The 21,763-nt window shown below is 42.8% G+C and overlaps 1 protein-coding gene across 3 annotated transcripts in view; it reads right to left on the reverse strand.

The window, feature by feature from the left end:
* Window positions 1-21,763, reverse strand: part of SLC67A1 (solute carrier family 67 member 1) — a 154,865-nt gene that overhangs the window by 46,924 nt on the left and 86,178 nt on the right. For all 3 annotated transcript variants that reach the window (XM_014579428.3, XM_014579427.3, XM_006134904.4), the window contains exons 6-7: window positions 3,541-3,656; window positions 94-204 (exon numbers count right to left, since the gene is read on the reverse strand). In XM_014579428.3, the coding sequence (XP_014434914.2) occupies window positions 94-204; window positions 3,541-3,656 (227 nt within the window). The remainder of the gene's footprint in view (window positions 1-93; window positions 205-3,540; window positions 3,657-21,763) is intronic.

The raw sequence follows: 21,763 nt of genomic DNA on the forward strand, positions 1-21,763 counted from the left end.
TCAAACAGAAAGGGCTTTCAGATACACAGGAAAAGTAAACCTATCAGATTTATATTTGCTATTTTAAATACTGTGATGACTACAGAGAATTACCTGTTGGGAGTCCGGAAAGGATCTTAATTAAGAACACTTCCTTTACTCCTGGAAGCTTCAGCAGGCGTAGGATTTCTTTGAGATTGAACACACTACCGGACTGCAACGTGCCTATGAAAATGACAGACCGAATAATAGTCTATTTACAGGGAGTAGAAGCAGGAAACATGAACAATACATTATCTTATTACACGCACAACTAACTCTCCACAGGGAAAATTTCTTCCCGTGTCTCTGCAGCTTGGCTCTCTATTGCCTGTTTATGTTTGGGTCTATGTGCATGGTACCCCACTAACCTCAGTGGACACTGCTGTGCAGAGCAAAAGCAGACTTCGCAACAGACATCTGCGGTATGGGTTAGAGACAGGCAGCGCTGATTGGAGAGGACTGTGCTGCATATGATTAAAAAACCTATTGCCCTTTTTCCATTCCCACCAGCTCTTATAATGGGTCACATAGGGTGTATCTAGACTACAGGGTTTTGTTGACAAAAGTGGACTTTTGTCTACAAAACTATACCTGCATCTACACTGTCGCTGAGTTCTGTCGACATAACTTTGACAGAACTCAGCAGTTTTGTTGACGGCTGTAAACCTCATTCTACGAGGAATAACGCCTTTTGTCAATAGAGTTCTGTCGACAGAAGGCGTTATTGCATCTACACTGTCCTTTGCGTCTACACTGTCATGTCGACAAAGCAATTTGCTTTGTTGACAGAACTGGATGTAGTCTAGATGCTCTTTGTCGACAGAAGCTTTGTCGACAGTATCTGTCAACAAAACTTCTGTCGACAAAAGCCTATAGTCTAGACGTGCCCATAATGGGAAAGTCTCAACCATTTATGTCTTCTCACCCTTCTCAAATCTTTCTTTTTTATTTTAGCTTCATGCAGATTTTTCCAACTTGTATCACAAACACCATCCTGAAAGACAATGTGCCATAAAATACCACACAAAAATAAATTACAAGGTCTGACACCAGAGAAAAAATAACCCAGGCCAGATCTTCAGTTGGTACACATCAGCATTAAACCATTGAAGTCACTGGTTTACAAGAGCTGAAACTCCACTCTTGACCCTCCTTATTGACCAAGGTGCTGTCCACTTGATCCACCATGCACAGAATTCCCAACCAGTCAATTCCCATCGAGTTCTGAGTATGGAGGTCTTGCACATTGGGCATTTGATGCCAATAATCATCTGGCTAGAGCCACCTATGTACCAGGTGCAGCTACAGGTTGACCTGTAAAGATCCTTGGTTTTGTAGCCCCCAGTGTTTGTCTTCGCATTATCTGATGAGTTTACTGGACTGGAATTCATATGGTTGAAATTATTCTGGGTTTTGAATTAGTGGGTTTTTTAAAAAATCAGAAGAGTGTTTCTGTGAATAGGCACAGCAGACTAGTGAATGCATAGGCTGCATATTATTTTCCAGATGCCACCATTTGGGCATTAAGTAGAGCAACTTTAAGTTTAATGGGGTAGTAGAGGCTGGGTGAATGTCAGTGGAGAATTGAGCACTTCTATAAACACACTGGGTTGTAGCTGTTACAGCTATGGCAATTTCCTGAAGTATCCTCAACAAACCTTGCTGAATTAAGGTTAAAATTTCTGAATGACACTTAAGTATCTTAGAAGTTCATTGCATTCACAAGGGTTTATGTATAATTGTGAGAGTGTTTGTGATATCTGTAGGCGGAAAACATAACTCCTATATACCCTAAGAAGTGTTATGATCGTCAAAGGACTCTTTAAATAATTTGTCAGATAAGAATGAACTTTCAGTTGAGTATGTTTCCTCATAAATACTTGGCAAATTCCCATCACTGGACCCAACCTATTGAAGCTACGCCTCCAGGAGTCACCCGTTGTCTGTCAATTACCTGTTTTTCAAGGTCCCAAAAATGCAGGCCTGAACTGTATAAAAGAGCAATTCACAGATTCATGAGAGTTCTTGTTCTGCTCTTGTAACTATAGAGTCTTATGGTTTTAAGAATAAAAGTGCTTACTTAGGTGCCCTCATGACTATGGGCTATTACTCAGTTTAGAGCCTCTGGAGAGACAGCAAAGCAGACTGATTGAGGAGCCTGCATGCTAGGGGACTGGCAGAGAAAGTAAAGCTTGGAAAAACCCTGATCAGGAGGGAGAGAGAGACATGGGTCTCCTCCCCCACAGACAGCAGAGGAGCCAGGACTCTACAAGTGGGTACCCTTAAAAAATCATAGAATCATAGGACTGGAAGGGACCTCGAGAGGTCATCGAGTCCAGCCCCCTGCCCTCAAGGCAGGATCAAGCTCCGTCTACACCATCCCTGACAGATGTCTATCTAACCTGTTCTTAAATATCTCCAGAGAGGGAGATTCCACCACCTCCCTTGGCAATTTATTCCAATATTTGACCACCCTGATTTGACCACCCTTGCAGGATTCTGAGGGAGAAATCATAAGGTGCAGTTAGGGGAGCTAGAACAGTGTGTGTAGTGGGGGTGCTGAGAGCCATTGAACCAAACTGTAAACTCTGTATATAATGAAAACCGCTTCAAGCCAGCGGGTGCAATAGTACCGCCTTGTCTCCCGTGCACACCTCTAGTTCCAGCACCTATGCCCTGAACTTTACAGAAGCCAAGTTCATCATCATCATCATAATCAACAACAATGGGCTCAACGACCATTGGTGTCCGATGCCTCCCTCACTATTTCCTTCCATCTTTCCCTGTCCAAGGCGGAGTGGCTCCGCACCAATCTCTGTGGGGTCTGCCTCTCCTAGTTGGACCATCCATTATGCCGAATATCAGGGTCTTAACTTTTCGCTTGTTGTTCATTCTGCAGATATGCCCAAATAGCTGTAACTTCCTTTGTATAACCTTCTGTAGCTTCTCTTTTGGCTGTATCTTCCTATATAATTCCTCGTTGGAACCTTCTGCATCCATCCTATTCTCAGAATTTTTCTATAACAACACCTCTAGAATGCCAATATCCTTCTCTTAGATCATACGTCATGTTGCTCCCAATACGTGAACTTCTCTACATTCTCTAGTTCGATCCAATCTACGCTGATCTACCTTCCTATTTCCTTATCTCCAGATACCATTGTCTTCACTTTATCTATATTCATAATCAGTCCATACCACTTCCCTTCCTCATTTAGCACCTGCACCATTCTCACTAACTTCTCTTCCTCAATGATAACTATATCATCTGCAAACCTCAAGTTATAATGGAACAAGTCGTATCTGGAAATCTGAGTTCAACTAGTGAATGGGTCCCAAGTGAATATCAATTAGCTGGTTTCATATTCAACACTATCAAAAAACCTTCTAATTGGATACATGCTTGCACCATGGGCCAAATCTTCTCTTACAATGGTGAGGGATGAGCACTGAGCATTTAAAATGGGCTAGCTACATTTCTATAGCTATGAAAAGTTGCCAGGAAGGGTAAACACTCACTCTGCTGTGTAGCTTGTCCATCTGTCTTTGGTTTGGTGTGAGCAGGGATACAAGTCATTACGATCGTTGCGCTTATGAGACTTGCCACTAGTGCAACATATGAAGGAAAGTAAATGCTGTGAACAGAAAGAGCAATTAAGATATATATACAATGGACTGAATTACATGGGACTAACGCTGTGATCCTACAAGCACTTCATCTTGTCCTAACTTTACTCATATGAATTATCATACTAGTCCCTATGAAGTCCTGGTGAGTAAGGGTATGTGAGTGCTTAAGTGCTGTAAGAATTAAGGCCTTATATGAGTGTTCATGATCTGATCAGGTAATTCCTTAAAAGATAGACTTTACTGCAAACCTTGTTTCAGTTGCTTATTAATAATAGGCTTTAACACGGTGCTTTTTAATTTGTAAAGCTCAGAAAAAGCTGCTTAGAGATCCTTCAATGGAATAACTGGATTGTTAATTAAGATCAATCAAATTCCACAATGGCAAATTCTGTCACCTCTATTTGCATTGTGTAGTACCTTATTCTGTAAGGAGTCCACCTGATTTCAATGGGATTCTTCCAGGAATAAGATCCTACTCAACAGGTGTAACGGGCGCAAAATCTAGTCCAGTAAGTACACAGAAGTTTAGACAGTAGAGATCCATGTAAGATGGCCTACATCATTTTAAAAAAAACCCTCTCTTGAGTCTTTAGGGTAACCACTTTGTCACTCACTAATCAGAAAAAGACTAGCCACTTTGATTGGTACCCTATATAATCTCTTAAGATGCTCACAACCAAAAGGGTCCCCCAGTGAAATAAAGCAAAACTCTTTTCCACCCAATCACCAATGGCCCAAATTATTATTTTGAATCTGCCCGTACATAGCTAGGATGTTAGCAAGGATTCTCACAACAAATTTTAGGTGGTCTCAGAGTACAATCACCAACTCTTGCCAGTGGCTACTCAAACATTTTTCCTAAAATACTAACTCAACTTTGGGAAAAACAAATAAATATGCACATATACTCGTCCAAATCATTGTTACTTTTTTGAAGATTCAAAAATAAAAATCATGTACAGTTGTCTCTATTTTTTACTGGACCTAAACAGAACAGAAACACAAAACAGGTGCTGTGCAGGTTCTTGTCTTTTTCCTTGTTTCCTTTGCTTTTTGGTTGCTTAAAAAAAAGAGAGACTTGCTAGTTACTAAGGGTATGTCTACACTACAGGACTAATTCGAACTAACGTAATTGAAATTAGTTAATTCGAACTAAGCTAATTCGAATTAGCGCATTTAGACCTAAAAACGAATTCGAATTAGTGTTTTGCTAATTCAAAATAGCATGTCCACATTGAGTGGACCCTGAACCAAAGTTAAGGCTGGCAGGGCATCAGGTTAGGACTTAGAGTGTGGAGCTGCTGCCTCAGGCTAGCCGAGGGCTGTGCTTAAAGGGACCCGACCCCCACCCCAGACAGACAGTTCTCAGGGTTCCCCGCTTGCTTGTCTACCTCGATGAGGGACAGCAAAGCAGTCCTGTCTTGGAGTGCCCTGAGTGCCCACACTCGGTACATCACAGCACTCGGCCATCCACCCAGCTGCACTTGCTGCAGGCTGCCATCCAGAGGGGTCAATTGGGGGGCTGTCAGGATCCAGGAGGCCCTGCAGGAGAGCTTCCACCCCGAGGAGCCTGCAGAGCCACCCCAGTCCTCCCCATCGGGGGCTTGTGCCCCATTCCTCCCTCACCTCCTTCCACTTACCCTTCCCTAGCCCCCCTTCCTGATGTAAAAAATAAAGGATACGTGTGTTCAAAAATAGAAACTCTCTTTAGTTAACAAAACTGGGGGGGGGGGGAGGATTAACCTCTGGGGAGACTGGGAAAAGGAAGTGGGAGAGGGGAAGAGAGAGGGTGGAAGAGGGGAGGGGGAAACCTGGGAGGAGGGAGCTGGAAGGGGGAAGCCAGGAGAAGAAGGAGGAGGGGAAGTATAAAACTATGGTACACCATATCTTCAGTACTGTGTACAGATGTGGTCTCCTCACCTCAAAAAAGATATTTTGGCCTTGGAAAGGGTTCAGAAAAGGGCAACTACAATGATTAGGGGTTTGGAACAGGTCCCATATGAAGAGAGGCTAAAGAGACTGGGACTTTTCAGCTTAGAAAAGAGGAGACTGAGGGGGGATATGATAGAGGTCTATACAATCATGAGTGGTGTGGAGAGGGTGAATAAAGAAAAGTTCTTCATTAGTTCCCATAATAGAAGGACTAGAGGACACCAAATGAAATGAATGGAAAGCAGGTTTAAAACTAATAAGCAAAAGTTCTTCTACAAACAGCTCATAGTCAACCTGTGAAACTCCTTGCCACAGGAGGCTGTGAAGGCTAGAACTATAGCAGAGTTTAAAGACAAGTTAGATAAATTCATGGAGATTGGGTCCATGGAGTGCTATTAGCCAGGGGGTAGGAACAGTGTCCCTGGCCTCTGTTTGTGGAAGGCTGGAGATGGATGGCACGAGACAAATCGCTTGGTCATTGTCTTCGGTCCATCCCCTCCGGGGTAGCTGGTGTTGGCCGCTGTCGGCAGACAGGCTACTGGGCTAGATGGACCTTAGGTCTGACCCCGTACGTCCATCCTTATGTTCTTATGTTCTAAGCTCAGGGCTAAGGGTCGGGGATCTCACTTGATTTTCATGCAAACCTGCTCCAGGGTTCGCATGTGGCCTTTGGTGGCCAGGCTGGCAGCTATCCTGCCCTAGACAGCCACATTCCTGTGCCTAGTGCGGAGGTCATGGACGTTGGAGGCCTCCCCCCAAACCTCGATGAGGTCCACAATCTGCGCACTAGATCAGGCGGGCCTCTTGTGGCCCTGGGCAGGCTCCTGTGAGCCGCCAGCCTGGTCCTGGGAAGAGGCGGAGGGCTGGGTTGCAGCAAGTGGCTGGCTCATGCCATGCCAGGTGCAGGGTCTGCTGGCTGGGTGCTGGCAGGCTTGCAACTGGCATGGGCACTGTAGCCAGACTGTGCCCCTTTAAGGGCTCCGGGGCCAGGAGGGGGGCAGAAAAGTTTCCCTGGTTTGGCCCAGAGTGGCCACCAGGGCACGCTGGGAAGGGCTAGCCTCCAACTAGTTCGAATTAAGTGGCTACACAGCCCTTAATTCAAACTACTTCATTCGAACTAGGCTTAGTCCTTGTAGAATGAGGTTTACCTAGTTCGAATTAAGCGCTCCGCTAGTTCGAATTAAGTTTGAACTAGCGGTTTGCATGTGTAGCGCCTATGAAAGTTAATTCGAACTAACGGCTGTTAGTTCGAATTAACTTTGTAGTACAGACATACCCTAAGTTTGCTCTGGAAGTGACATTAACATACAAACAAGTATCACTTTTATTAGCAGACTTACTCACCCCACCCCCGCACAAGGTCTGGGAACATTACATCCTGAATGAAGAGGTGAGTATGCAGGCAGTGGAGGCCAGGTATGATGGGGCACTGGTAGAGGCTGCAGGACCCAGGGATGATGAAGGGAGGTGGTGAACTCAGGGCCAGAGCCCACCACCATGCAGCCAGTGAATGGAGCTCAATGCCCCCTGGTTGGAGCTTGCTACCCGCCACCCCACAGCTGAAGGCTGACCTCACTGCCCCCAAGAAGGTGGAAATCTCACCAGATGCCTGCTCCTCCAGCTTTGTGTCTGCAGAGGGGGGCAGGGCCCTCTGCTACTGCTGCCAGCACCAGAGGAGGGGTCACTGCTTTGCCTCCCGCCCCAATCACCGCCCAGAAGGTGTGGCCGGAAGAAAAGCCCCTTGTGGCTGCATGCGAGAAATACTTTAGACAGACTTCTGTGGCCGGTAAGAAGTTTGGCCAGGCCGCTCTTGCTATAGTGGGCTGCAGTACTCCTCGGGAGAAACCAGCCGCACCCTTCCTGCATACCATTGCCTTTAGAAAAAGGGAAGGTGTGAAAAGGGGGAAATAGCCTCAGATTCTCCCACCCGTCACTTTGGCGTGAGAACTGCAGGGCTTACCTGGTCGCATGAAACCTGCACAGTTTTGGCCCAACCCCTGGGACACAGACCCCCACTTGATGACCGTTGGGCCATATATGGTAATATGCAAGCACGGGAAAGCGATGTGCAGATTTGGGGATAAATACCCATTGCACAGTTTGCTCGAGGAGGTCTTCGCAACACACATACCACCATGCGTGTGCCTTCCTGTATACTCCAAAGCGCTGCCGGCCTGATCAACCGACCAGCCACCTCCCTCGACTCTCGGGCGTAACCAAGGTCTTCGCAACCGAACCGATATCTTTGAAATGTTCCGTGTGCTGTGTAAGTTGGTATGTATGATTTGATTTTTTCTTGTTGTATAAGCTTAGTGTAGTAGTTGTTTTGGGTAGTACATAGAGTTTGTAGTTATCACTGTTATTTAATTAGTGTAGCTGGATATTTTTAGAATAGAGACTATTCCCCTTGCCATTCCCACCCTTATATCTCTGACACGTTTAACTAGAAATCATTGAATAAATATAATAAATGCATTATTAACGCAGCCTATTAAAAATCTTAGAATAAATACTATAAATTAATCACTATTATAAATAAATATTTTTTTTTGCTAAAACGGTCCACCTGGTTCTGTCCTTCCCCCCTTGAGTATGCATCATGGGACCTGTGATTCTCGCGACAGGGTATTAGCCAGGATGGCAGGGATAGTGTCCTACCCTCTGTTTGTCAGAAGCTGGGAATGGGTGATGGGACGGATCACTTGATGATTACCTCCGGGGCACCCGGCATTGGTCACTGTCAGAGGACAGGACAATGGGCTAGATGGCTGTTCTTATGTACCCGCACCATTAACACAACCCTGACCTAGAAGAATGTAGTGACCACTTCTAAAGGAAAAAGGAAAAGAGCAGTCTCAGCACCCACTGAACCCTTGGCTTTTCCAATGAAACCAACAATATTTATGCTAGTGGTACAGACTCAGCATTAAAAGCCAGGCTGAGTGCCACAAGCTCATTTTACATACGTCTCAAAACAGCCATCAAATGATAACTACTTATGGTTTTTACCAGCCTGGCTATCTTTAAACCGGTGACCCAGGGATGGCAGACTTAAGTATCTGCTTACCTAATTACTAAGGTAACCTAAACTTAAGCATTTAAATAAGTGAGCTAATTTTTTTAACATACTGTGAACCTACTGAGCTCACTGGGAAATGCAGCTGCTCCATATTTCTGAATAATTAGGCCCCTTCAGTAGATGTCTACTGGGTGTCTAACGCCACACATTTGAAAACATTGGCCATAGTTCCTTTCGCCAGTGCTTTGTACCCACAGAATCAGAGCTGACATTTCAGCTTCAAACAGCTTATTCTCTAGGGGTACGTCTACACAGCAACATTATTTTGAAATAACTAGTGTTATTTCGAAATATCTTGGACCACATCTACACAGCAGGCAGTTATTTCAAAATAAAGTCGAAATACTGTCAAGCTGCAGGACTTCTTACTCCGACTCTTGTAACCCTTGTTGTAGAGGAGTAAGGGAAGTTGGAGGAAAAGTGTTCTATTTCAAAATAAGTGTTGTGTAGATTTTTCTAATTTTGAAATAAGCTATTTCAAAATAAGCTATGCAATTGACGTAGCTCAATTTGCATCGCTTATTTCAAGTTAAGCCCTGCTGTGTAGCTCTGATCCTGTCCCAGAGAAATCAATGGAAGTTTTGCCATTGACTTCAATGTAACTAGATCAGGTTATTGGAATTTACCTGCACTCTATTTATATATGATAACATGCCATGAGCACACTGTAAATGCATAGACTGATACAATTGATAGTTTAAATCAGGGTTCATCAAGCGTTTTCAGAACTGGAACGCATTTAACTGAGGGATTGTCTGTTAGGCCTCATTTATTCCATGATTTTACAGTCTGTCTCCCCTTCCTGTTCACAACCCAATAATCCCAGTGTCAACTTCCGCAATTGGTTTAATGGAAAAGTGAGACCCAGAAACCTAATGCATTGTTAGCTGTCTTTTGTTGCAATTAAGCAACTGAAGATACATTTGGGAGCAACCCTTTGTGACATGCCAGCATGTCATGGACCATCCAGGGCCCGTTTTGGATGCCTCTGAATCAAAAATATAAACATGAGTGACAACTCTCTTTGTGGATGGACCACTGAGTCTGCTCAGAAAAACTAGGAAAATAAGAAACAAAACACAAGGTAGAACTCTGGCTCTACCCTTAGATTTTTCCACAATGAATTTTTCAGATTGCTGGTCAATTCAGTACGTGGTGGGTGTTCTGCATGTCAGTCAAGCCTTTGACTTGACAGGGAAATGGTCACAGGATACTATTTCGCTGTGTACTCAGAGAAGTAAATATTGACACCCTTCTCAGCTTCCCCAGCCACCCCGCACAGCTCTTATCCCAATGAAAGTTTCCATTCTCTGTTCGCAGTGCAAGGGTGCTGACTGGTATTTCATTGGGCTTGACCATTTTGTGATGATTGCTCTATGGATTATGAAGGTAAAAACTCAAGGCAGCAGAGCAGATTATGGAAACACCAGGCAACTCTACCCAACTATTTACACTGTGAGATGACAGGGAAGAATGTGAAAACAACCCATGTGTATTGGGTGTATCACTTATTCCTGGAAGCATGGTCCATAAAACCCTGCAAACATACCAGGGCCAAAGCCCTGGATCAAATTGTTTGCTGGCAGAAATGGGAAAAATTCCACCTATTTACACCAGCAGAGAATTTGTCCCATGGAATTAAACAACATATGTTAAGTAAGTAACTAAGATGTAGTTATAATTTGCAGATTAGGACTATGTTTTATCACATTTCTGTAGTCTGTGACCAGATCCTTCAATCTCAACCTGGAGAGGGAATGTAAAAATGCTGCAGAAAAGAGCCCTGTGTTTGGCAGCGGATGGACTAACTCTTCTAGTAACTCTTTCCCACCCTTGTTTTTTATAATTTTCTGAAATGTCTAGCTGCCTGGAAACTTGATTCCTCCTGGCCATTTTCAAGTAGCCCAGGGAAAGCTTCAGAGCCTGTCTTTGTACCCTTTATTCTTTGTGGGTCACCTACCAGAAACTTTGGAAACGGGCTGTTTTAGCAAACTCCATGAGGAATGCCGGCTGGGAAATCTTTTCCCTTCCGTGTAACAACATCAGGTTGTGAAAAACTCAGACAGACATTAATTACAAGTCCTATCGGCCTATCAGTCTGAAGTGTTCTGGACTTGCTGGGGACTGGAGTTGGGCACATGATTCGCTCCTTCATGTCCTTCTCAGAAGAAGACAGTAGGCCTGCAAGCATCAGTGAAATCTCCGTCCACTGGCTGGACTCATTGAGCATTCACCTCTTATGCTACTGTTGCCTACATTTGATCTAGGAGGGCTTTGGGATCTGTACAATGACTTCTATCAGGTGAGCTCAAAAGATGCCTCACTTTGGTTGAGCCAATAGGAGCAACGTTGAGCTGGTCTCCACCTGATGAAGAGGACTTGAAGGCCAACAGTCCGTAAAACAATGCTTACAGTGAAACAAAACTGTTTTTCTTTCTTGCCTGAGAGAGGCATTTTGATCTTGAGTGCACTATTTCCCCTCCTCTGCTGTATCTATGACTGTGAGAGGAGGCAGAAGAGAATGGAAAAGGAGAACAATCTGGAAGAAGCCTCCTCCCCACCAGTTCCTCCTCCATCTGATAGCTTTCTTTGATAGGATAATGAGTCTTGTGGATAAGGGAGAAGCAATGGACGTGGTATACCTAGATTTTAGTAAGGCATTTGATATGGTCTCACATGATCTTCTTATCAATAAACTAGGTAAATACAACTTAGATGGGGCTACAGTAAGGTGGGTGCATAACTGGCTGGATAACTATTCTCAGAGTTTAGTTATTAACGGTTCACAATCCTGCTGGAAGGGCATAACAAATGGGGTTCCGCAGGGGCCTGGTTTGAACTGGTTCTCTTCAATATCTTCATCAATGATTTAGATATTGGCATAGAAAGTACGCTTAATAAGTTTGCAGATGATACCAAGCTGGGAGGGGTTGCAACTGCTTTGGAGGACAGGGTTATAATTCAAAATGATCTGGACAGACTGGAGAAATGGTCTGAGGTAAACAGGATGAAGTTTAATAAGGACAAATGCAAAGTACTTCACTTAGGAAGGAACAATCAGTTTCACACATACAGAATGGGAAGCGACTGCCTAGGAAGGAGTACGGCAGAAAGTGATATAGGGGGCATAGTAGACCACAAGCTAAATATGAGTCAACAATGTGATGCTGTTTCAAAAAAAGCAAACATGATTCTGGGATGCATTAGCAGGAGTGTTGTGAGCAAGACACGAGAAGTCATTCTTCCGCTCTAGTGTGTGCTGGTTAGGCCTCAACTGGAGTATTGTGTCCAGTTCAGGGCACCACATTTCAAGAAAGATGTGGTAAAATTGGAGAAGGTCCAGAGAAGAGCAACAAGAATGATTAAAGATCTAGAGAACATGACCTATGAAGGAAGACACAAAGAACTGGGCTTTTTTAGTTTGGAAAGGAGAAGGCTGAGAGGGCACATGATAGCAGTTTTCAGGTATCTCAAAGGGTGTCACAAGGAAGAGGGAGAAAAATTGTTCTCCTTGGCCTCCGAGGATAGGACAAGAAGCAATGGGCTTAAACTGCAGCAAGGGAGGTTTAGGTTGGACATTAGGAAAAACGTCCTAACCGTCAGGGTGGTTAAACACTGGAATAAGTTGCCTAGGGAGGTTGTGGAATTTCTATCTCAGGAGATATTTAAGAGCAGGTTAGATAGACATCTATCAGGGATGGCCTAGACGATACTGGGTCCTGCCATGAGGGCAGGGGACTGGACTCGATGACCTCTCAAGGTCCCTTACAGTTCTAGTGTTCTATGATTCTATCTGACGCAGCACTCTGTGTTTAGAAACTGGATCAAGTGCTATCCTGTTTTCGCAGTGTCTTACGTAGATTCTGGGTGGGAATCCTACCTCACAGCCTGAGATGACGTCTTTTAATAAACTGCAATGCCTGATTCATAAGAATTTCAACATGGGGTAAGAGGTGGATGTGAGGTACAAGGCATATGCTGAGTGACCAGGAGGTAACTAACTGTGTCTTTACAAGGCACATGTGATACTCTGTTTATACTTTGTGTAAACTGCTGAAATTAAGTCAGCCTGCTGTAAACATTTACATTACATGACTAGTTTCGCAGCCTGGGGCAGTTCATAATGTACTGCTGACAGGAGGAAATGGCTTACCCCATCTTTAGACAACCTCAAAAACAGAATTGACTGTATGTACAGTCCGGGAGTAATGTCATGGTAAAAAAGATTAAACCCAAAGGAAAATACTATCAATCAATGCTGGATGAAAGGGTTGAATTCCTTCCCATCTAATGTCTAAGCAGCATCTGTAAACATTTTGAGATAACAGTAAATCCTAAAATACACTGTTTCCCCAGGATGATGCAATGAATGGCATTTACTGTTTGCTATCTCAAAGAATCAAATGGACTGTATACTAAAGTTTAATCTTTCCCTTTCAATAGCTTCAACATGAAAAATATGTTGATGAGGAAAACATGCACATTGCTCACTGAAGTCCAGTCCATGTAAAGTAAGGTAAACTCAATCACATTCCAACAACTGCTACTTTCTCTGAATTCAAAGTTCAGAGAATAATTTGTGTATTTCTGAAAAATTAAACTTTTCAGCCATAGTTCATTTCTTTTCAGGAGGTTTCAATTCCCCTTGATACTTTCAGGATACAGTGATCAAGGCACATCCCTCCAGAGAACAGAATTGTTTTTATTTTCTCTCCTTTTTTCTTAAAGTCAAAGTTGAGCATGGGAAAAGTACAAATTGCTTTTTAGTGACTCACTCCTACTTCAGAACAATGCTGCATAAAGCTCGCATTCATGACAGATCCAAATTCCTTGAAGAGCTTTAAGAAAACTTCAATACTCCTTTGATTGTGTTCCAGCACTATCTGTTCAAACACTTAAGCCTTGAACAAGAGGACAGCTGTAGGTGAAAGAGGTTCACTGAACACAAATCCACAATCCGAACAGCCAAGAGAAAAATATACTGACGAAATTGTGACACTGAGTAACATTCTCCAATAATATATCAGTGTTGTTCACAAAATAGGGGGACGGACCAGCCCTTCATTAACGGAAGACCAAGCATATGCCTAAATTACTCTATGATCAATGATAACTACAGTAACTAGCATGTGTCAAGGATGAGAAGGTTTATTATAAGAGGATTTTATGCAGGTACCAATAACATAGGGAAGGGTAGTAGAGACATCCTGGAGGCCAAATTTAGGCTTCTAGGAAAGAGACTAAAAATTGGGACCTCCATGGTGGCATTCTCAGAAATGCTTCTAGTTCCATGCACAGGACCAGGTAGGCAGGCAGAGTTTCAGAATCTCAATGCGTGAATGAAACGATGGTGTAGGGAGGAGGGGTTTAGATTTATAAGGAACAGGGGAAACTTTTGGGATAGGGGAGCCTCTACCGGAAGGATGGGCTCTACTTAAGCCAAAGTGGATCCAGACTGCTGGCCCTTAACATTAAAAAGGCCGCAGAGCAGTTTTTAAACTAAGAAATGGGGGAAAGCCGACTGGTGCAGAGGAACACATGGATCAGGCAGAGACGTCTCTTAGATGAGAGTATATTGATAAAGATCCTCTAGGTTTTAGTCAGGAGGAGAGGATAGAAGAGGATAAAGTATGGGCCAGATCAGATGAAAAACATTCACATAAAAAAGAATCTGACACATCAGAAACAGGCAGACAAATAAACAGTGACAAGTTTTTAAAGTGCTTCTACACTAGAGTGCCTAGTGTTAAAGGAAGATATGGACATAACAGGCATCACAGAAACCAGATGGAGTGAGGACAATCAACGGGACACAATCATTCCGGGGTACAAAATATATCAGAAGGACAGAGCAGGTTGTGCTGGTGGGGGAGTGGCACTATATGTGAAAGAAAATTTAGAATAAAATGAAGTAAAAATCTTAAATGCATCAACATGTTCCATAGAATCTCTATGGATATTAATTCCATGCTTTAATAAGAATATAGCAGTAGGGGTACATTATCAACCACCTGACCAGGACAGTGATAGTGACTATGAAATGCTAAGGGAGATTAGAGAAGCTATCAAAATAAAAAACTCAACAATAGTGGGGGATTTCAATTATCTCCATATTGACTGGGTACATGTCACCTCAGGACGAATTGCAGAGACATAATTTCTTGATACCTTAAACGACTGCTTCTTGGAGCAGCTGGTACAGGAACTTACAAGGGGAAAGGCAATTCTCGATTTAGTCCTGAGTGGAGCATAGGATCTGGTCCAAGAGGTAACTATAACAGGACCACTTGGAAACAGTGACCATAATATAACAACATTTAACATCCGTGTGGTGGGAAGAACACCTCAGCAGCCCAACACTATGGCATTTAATTTCAGAAAGGGGAGCTATGCAAAAATGAGGAGGTTAGTTAAACAGAAATTAAAAGGTACATTGACTAAAGTAAAATCTCTGCAAGCTGCATGGACACTTTTCAAAGACCTCATAATAGAGGCCCAACATAAATGTATGCCCCAAATTAAAAAACAAAATAAAAGAACTAAAAAAGAGCCACCGTGGCTTAACAACCATGTAAAAGAAGCAATGAGAGATAAAAAGGCATCTTTTAAAAAGTGGAAGTAAAATCCTAGTGAGGTAAATAGAAAGAAGCATAAACCTGCCAAATTAAGTGTAAAAATGTAATAAGAAAAGCCAAAAAGGAGTGTGAAGATCAGCTAGCCAAAAACTCAAAAGGTAATAACAAAATGTTTTTTAAGTACATCAGAAGCAGGAAGCCTGCTAAACAACCAGTGGGGACCCTGGATGATCGAGATACAAAAGGAGCACTTAAAGACGATGAAGTCATTGCAGAGAAACTAAATGAATTCTTTGCTTCAGTCTTCACAGCTGAGGATGTTAGGGAGATTCCCAAACCTGACCCCTCCTTCATAGGTGACAAATCTGAGGACTTGTCACAGATTGAAGTGTCATTAGAGGAAGTTTTGGAATTAATTGATAAACTTAACAGTAACAAGTCACCAGGACTAGATGGCATTCACCCAAGAGTTCTGAAAGAACTCAAATGGGAAATTGCGGAACTATTAACTATGGTTTGTAACCTATCCTTTAAATCAGTTTCTGTACCCAATGACGGGAAGATAGCTAATGTAGTGCCAATATTTCAAAAAAGGGCTCTAGAGGCAATCCCTGCTATTACAGACCAATAAGTCTAACATCAGTAGCAGGCAAATTAGTTGAAACAACACTAAAGAATAAAATAGTCAGACACATAGAAGAATATAATTTGTTGGTCAAAAGTGAATATGGTTTCTGTAAAGGGAAATCATGTCTTACTATTAGAGTTCTTTGAAGAGGTCAACAAACATGTGGACAAGAGGGATCCAGTAGATACAGTGTACTTAGATTTCCAGAAAGCCTTTGACAAAGTCCCTCACCAAAGGCTCTTATGTAAATTAAGTTGTCATGGGATAAGAGGGAAGATTCTTACATGGATTGAGAACTGGTTAAAAGACAGGAAACAAAGGGTAGGAATAAATGGTAAATTTTCAGAATGGAGAGGGGTAATTAACTAGTGGTATTCCCCAAGGGTCAGTTCTAGGACCAATCCTATTCAACTTATTCACAAATGATCTAGAGAAAGGGGTAAACTGCTCAAGGTAGTTAAGACCAAAGCAGACTGTGAAGAACTTCAAAAAGAGCTCACAAAACTAAGTGATTGAGCAACAAAATAGCAAATTAAATTTAATGTGGATAAATGTAAAGTAATGCACACTGGAAAAAAATAACCCCAACTATTCATACAATATGATGGGGGCTAATTTAGCTACAAATAATCAGGAAAGAGATCTTGGAATCATTGTGGATAGTTCTCTGAAAACGTCCATGCAGTGTGCAGTGGCAGTCAAAAAAGCAAACAGAGTGTTAGGAATAATTAAAAAAGGGATAGAGAACAAGATGGAGAATATCTTATTGCCCTTATATAAAACCATGGTATGCCCACATCTTGAATACTGCATACAGATGTGGTTTCCTCATCTCAAAAAAGATATACTGGCATTAGAAAAGTTTCAGAGAAGGACAACTAAAATGATTAGGGTTTTGGAACGGGTCCCATATGAAGAGAGATTAAAGAGACTAGGACTTTTCAGCTTGGAAAAGAGGAGACTAAGGGGGGATATGATTGAGGTCTGTAAAATCATGAGTGGTGTGGAGAGAGTGAATAAGGAAAAGTTATTTATTTGTTCCCATAATATAAGAACTAGGGGCCACCAAATGAAACTAATGGGCAGCAGGTTTAAAACAAATAAAAGGAAGTTCATCTTCACACAGTGCATAGTCAATCTGTGGAACTCCTTGCCTGAGGAAGCTGTGAAGGCTAGGATTATAACAAGGTTTAAAACAGAACTAGGTAAATTCATAGAGGTTAAGTCCATTCATGGCTATTAGCCAGTATGGGTAAGAAATGGTGTCCCTAGCTTCTGTTTGTCAGAGGGTGGAGATGGATGGCAGGAGATAGATCATTTGATCATTACCTGTTTGGTTCACTCCCTCTGGGACACTTGGCATTGGCCACTGTTGACAGACAAGATACTGGGCTGGATGGACCTTTGGTCTGACCCAGTATGGCCATTCTTACGTTCTTACGTTGTTAGCTAGTCTGCCAATCTTTGATCCATGTAACTCAACTTTGACCTGAAAGACCATCCCAGCATTGCTAAGGTTTCTGTGATAGACAAATGAACTGACATAAAATGTCACCCAAAACCTGACCCTACAACTCTAATTTTTTTCAGGGTAAAAAATGCAGCTGGCCACTTTTTTTTTTTTTTAATGTAACACAATTACAACTGTAAATATATAGTTACAACATGGCTTCTACACACAGCCCTGGTGGGGACATAGAGAAAACCAATGTAGGTGCTAGAAAGCTTCATGCTAAAATGTCAACATAGGTCAGTCAGTAGCACTCATACCACTTTTATTCATGCTTCTCTAACAGCCAATTTTCCCCCCTTAGGTGGGGTTATGCAGCATGAATTCTGAAACTCCGACGTGGCTATCCCCACAGCGAGAATTTCAAGAAAACGCCAGATTAGAAAATGGCATGTGTTCTCCTCCTGACCTCCCCGCCTAAGCAAACATTCCTGTTGGAATGGCAGGCCATCACTGAGTAGAGATTAATATTAGTTAAAGCATCATTAAGTCCCATAGAGAGCGTAGGGATAGGGGGCCAGAGATCTTCTTTCAAACTCACATCATAAAGTTGTAGTAGTGGACCTGTCACAAGGGCAGGGGCATTTAACTGCCCCCTTCCAATGGCCTCACCCCACTGCATCGTTGCAGCCTGCTTTCCAGATGCTGCCCAAGAATAAGGTTCCTTTGATTTTTCATCATAACTAGACATGTCCCCATTAGATCTCTCAGCCACATGCACTATATTGAAATTCCAATCCAGAGCCACAATGTATAGTACTGCCCAGTCATCAGAAACAAGAGGGAGTGATGGGTTTTATTAACTTCTCTCCTAATGCGACTGGAAAATATTTACAGGATGTAGATTTGGCACATCTATTCGTTTGTTAAAAACAAACAAGAACATTAGAGGAGGGCTGTTGGCTTGGGGCATTAGTGGCTTTTACTTTGCGTGAATGGAGAAAAGGTCTTTTTGTTGTACATACAAAGAACTAGACCACTTTGAGGAGAGGGTCTAATCTAGCACCCTCTCCCATAACATGAGCTATCAGAGTCATCAGGTGAATACTGTGCTCTTATGTTCACCTTGTGCTCTTATCTACGTAATTGCTTATTTCCGGTGGTAGCAGTATACTGACTCACTCAGAATATTTATTTGACAGAAAGAGGACCTGTGTCATTTTTTAGTCACCATTTGTTCATAACCCTAGGCAATCTGACACTATTATCATTCAATATTCATTTTACAGTAGTGTCCAAAGGCCCCAATCAAGGCCCCATCATGCTAGGCACTAAACACAGAGGTAGACATAAGCCTTGCCTGAGATACTTAAAATCTAAGATTGGTGGCCTCTGTCCATAAGACACCTAGACTTGGAGCAGGATGACTGCCACAGATCAGCACTGGCATGGCATGTGTAGGGGAAGAGACATGGTTGGAACACTGGATGCTACGTGTTAAAAACTGAAGTGGACTAACAGAACCGTGGCAGGAATGGAACAGCACAGGGTCCCAGAGCACAGCTAACAGTGTATTAACAGAGTTGTATCCTTGGTACTCTTTGTGCCGTCACTGCAATACGGGCTGGGTTGGAGAGGCAAGCTCCAGCCCCGCCTCTTCCGTGCCAGCCCCCAATTCAGCACCCACAGTTCCCTCCATAATGGTGCTGCCCCCTCCCCCTCAAAAGCTATTGCAAACCTCTACCTCCAAGCAGCCCTAGCCCCTCCCTCCCAACTCCCAGAGCACTGGGCAGCTCTAGCTTCCCCTCTCTGCACCTCAGGAGCAGTCGGGCAAACACATAGCCCTGGACTTAGCTTCGTCCCTGTCAGCAGCCGGGCAGCCATGGCCATCAGACAGGGCCTGGCCCTGGGAACAGATGAGCAGCCCTGACCTCAGCTCTAGGCCTGGGAGCAGCCATGCGGCCCTGAACCCAGCTCCCCTACAACAGCCAGACAGCCCAGTCTTTTGGGTAAGGCAATGCCTTCCCTTGCCTATATTACCAGCCACCCATGCATCACAGTGAAGAGATGTTAGTGTGGACCAAGACGGGGTCCATTGTATCTGATATCTCTAGGGAACGTTATATTCCAATACAGGCTATTAAATTAATACGCCGGCACTTTCCTAGGGCCTTTCATCAGAGGCGCTCTCAATGCAGAGTCTAGTCTGTGCAAACTGATGTGAATGGCCAAGTATCTTTGGGATGGCGTAGCAGCAAGGATGTATGCCTTCCACAAGCATTTGCTAGAGAGGAAATCAAAACATTAAAAAGAGGCTGAGATAAATGGTTTCTTCTGCTGCAAAATGCCTAAGTAGAACACATCCTCTGCTTCTCTGTCGAATGAATGAAATATTTGTGGCATGCTCGGGAGAATGCTATTCCCCAAGGCAGCTGAGAGCAGCGTGTCATTTGCCAACCCTTTTAATGCCTGAATCCAAAGCAGGGCTCTTCTGAGGAACTCTACTAATTGCAGGAAGAGGCATATCAATTACACTTGAAAAAAGATGTGGGTGGATTGCACATTTTGCCCATAATCCAGAGTCATTAATCCTAAGCGTCAATTATTTTCATGCACACTCTACTGGTAAAAGACCATATCCCAGAATATGATACTTGGCTAATTCACAGCTGGCACTTGCCTCTGTTATTCCTTCTTTTCCCGCTGGTGTGTCTCAGGCAGTTCCACGTGTTCCTTTATCTGTGCCCAGAACAACACCTGTACATTTCAATTCATTTTCAACAAATGGAAGAATAAACTTCCCTTCCTAAGAGATTTCACCCAGCTGGCGGAATGAAGGCCTCCCTCTGCTTTCAGTTATAACTGCTTGCTTTATCCTCCATGTCCGGAAAAGGGAGAGGCCCAGCTAAGACTAAGGCAGGCGGTTCTTGTGGTTAAGACACTGAACTGGGACCTCAACATCTCGGTTCCATTCCTAAGTCTGCCACAGGCTTCCTGTGTGACTTTAGGCAAGTCACTGAGTCTCTCTGGATATGTTTACATAGGGATAAAAGATCTGCCACAAGCCACAGCTGACTTGGAATTACTGGGGCTTGGGCTGTGGGATTAAAAAAATATGTGCAAACATTCACAGGTCCCAGAACTCAGTCTTGAATGTTTAAACAACGATTTTTCAACTCCAAATCCAGAGCCCCATGAGCCTGAGTCAGATGAATTGGGCCGGGTGTGGGTTTATCATCACGGTAGAGAGATCCTCATTATTCCAGTTCCCCAGCAGTAAAACAGAAATGATAATGTTTTTATACTCCTGTCCCACCCTTTGTTTGTCTTGCCTAATCACACTGTAGGCTATGGGGATATGGAACATCTATTAAGTGTTCACACAGTGCCTCATACAATGGGTCCCTCTGGTTGGTTTTGTAGGTGCTACAATTAGCAATAAAAATGCTGATGTCTAAATAAGGCAGTCCAAGCTAAAATATATCGATCTGGAATTCTAATGTTAGTTATTTTTACTCCCCAACTCTTACAATTATTAAAAGTCAAGATCCTGGTTCATTTTTCCCTGAAAACTTTTTATTTTTATTAATAAAGTGTAGCTGTGTGCAACCAGAAAATCCAACATAAATGTTGTGTCATCTCAGGGGATGCTTTTGGTTCAATCCATAGGGAGGACTGAAAGGTTTAATTGGTCAGCATTTCTAATGTGCTTTGAGAAATACAAAATATTATTAGTATTTAGCTATAAATATTTTATATGCAGGAACATTTCTGAATAGTACAGCTTGCCAATACAGAGAGGGCTTTATTATTAATTATTATTATTAAGTAACAGTCTCACAAACTAGTCTCACAAAGTTAGCCATATGGCACATTTTTCAACATATTGTGTAAGCACTCCCACGTACAGCCTGATTAGAAGGTAAGCTACATCTTGCCCTGTGACTCATAACCGAACACATAATGACTAATTATGTTACAGCATGTCTAACTTAATAAAAAGCTGTAAATGGTAAAAGATCAACTAATGAGGTCAAACTTTTGTTAACCATCGCAGATCTTATAAAAGTAATGTGCTTCAGAAAAAGGGTTCTTACCGATTCAGCCAGAATCAGCAGGGCAGGAAACTGGTGTTTGCTACACTGAATTGGACTATAGTCAATACAAAGCAAGATCCAGCTCACAACCAGAGTATGGATGAGATGCAAATTTTATACCAGCTAAATTAATCTGAGACATAGATTATTCTGCATCTACCTACTGCAAGATTGCTTGACCTTTACTATGCAGTATCTGATAGTGGTCCCTTTTGTTAATAAGATACCAAACTAGATGAACCACAAGTCTGATCCAGTATGGCAATTCTTATGTTCTTACATAAAATTAGATGCTCTTCCCCTACCATAGTCCCCTGACGCTAATAAAAGTAAAGCCACTAAATATCCCTG

The sequence above is a fragment of the Pelodiscus sinensis genome, chromosome 4 (assembly GCF_049634645.1).
Source record: "Pelodiscus sinensis isolate JC-2024 chromosome 4, ASM4963464v1, whole genome shotgun sequence".
In the NCBI taxonomy this organism is placed as follows: Eukaryota; Metazoa; Chordata; order Testudines; family Trionychidae; genus Pelodiscus; species Pelodiscus sinensis.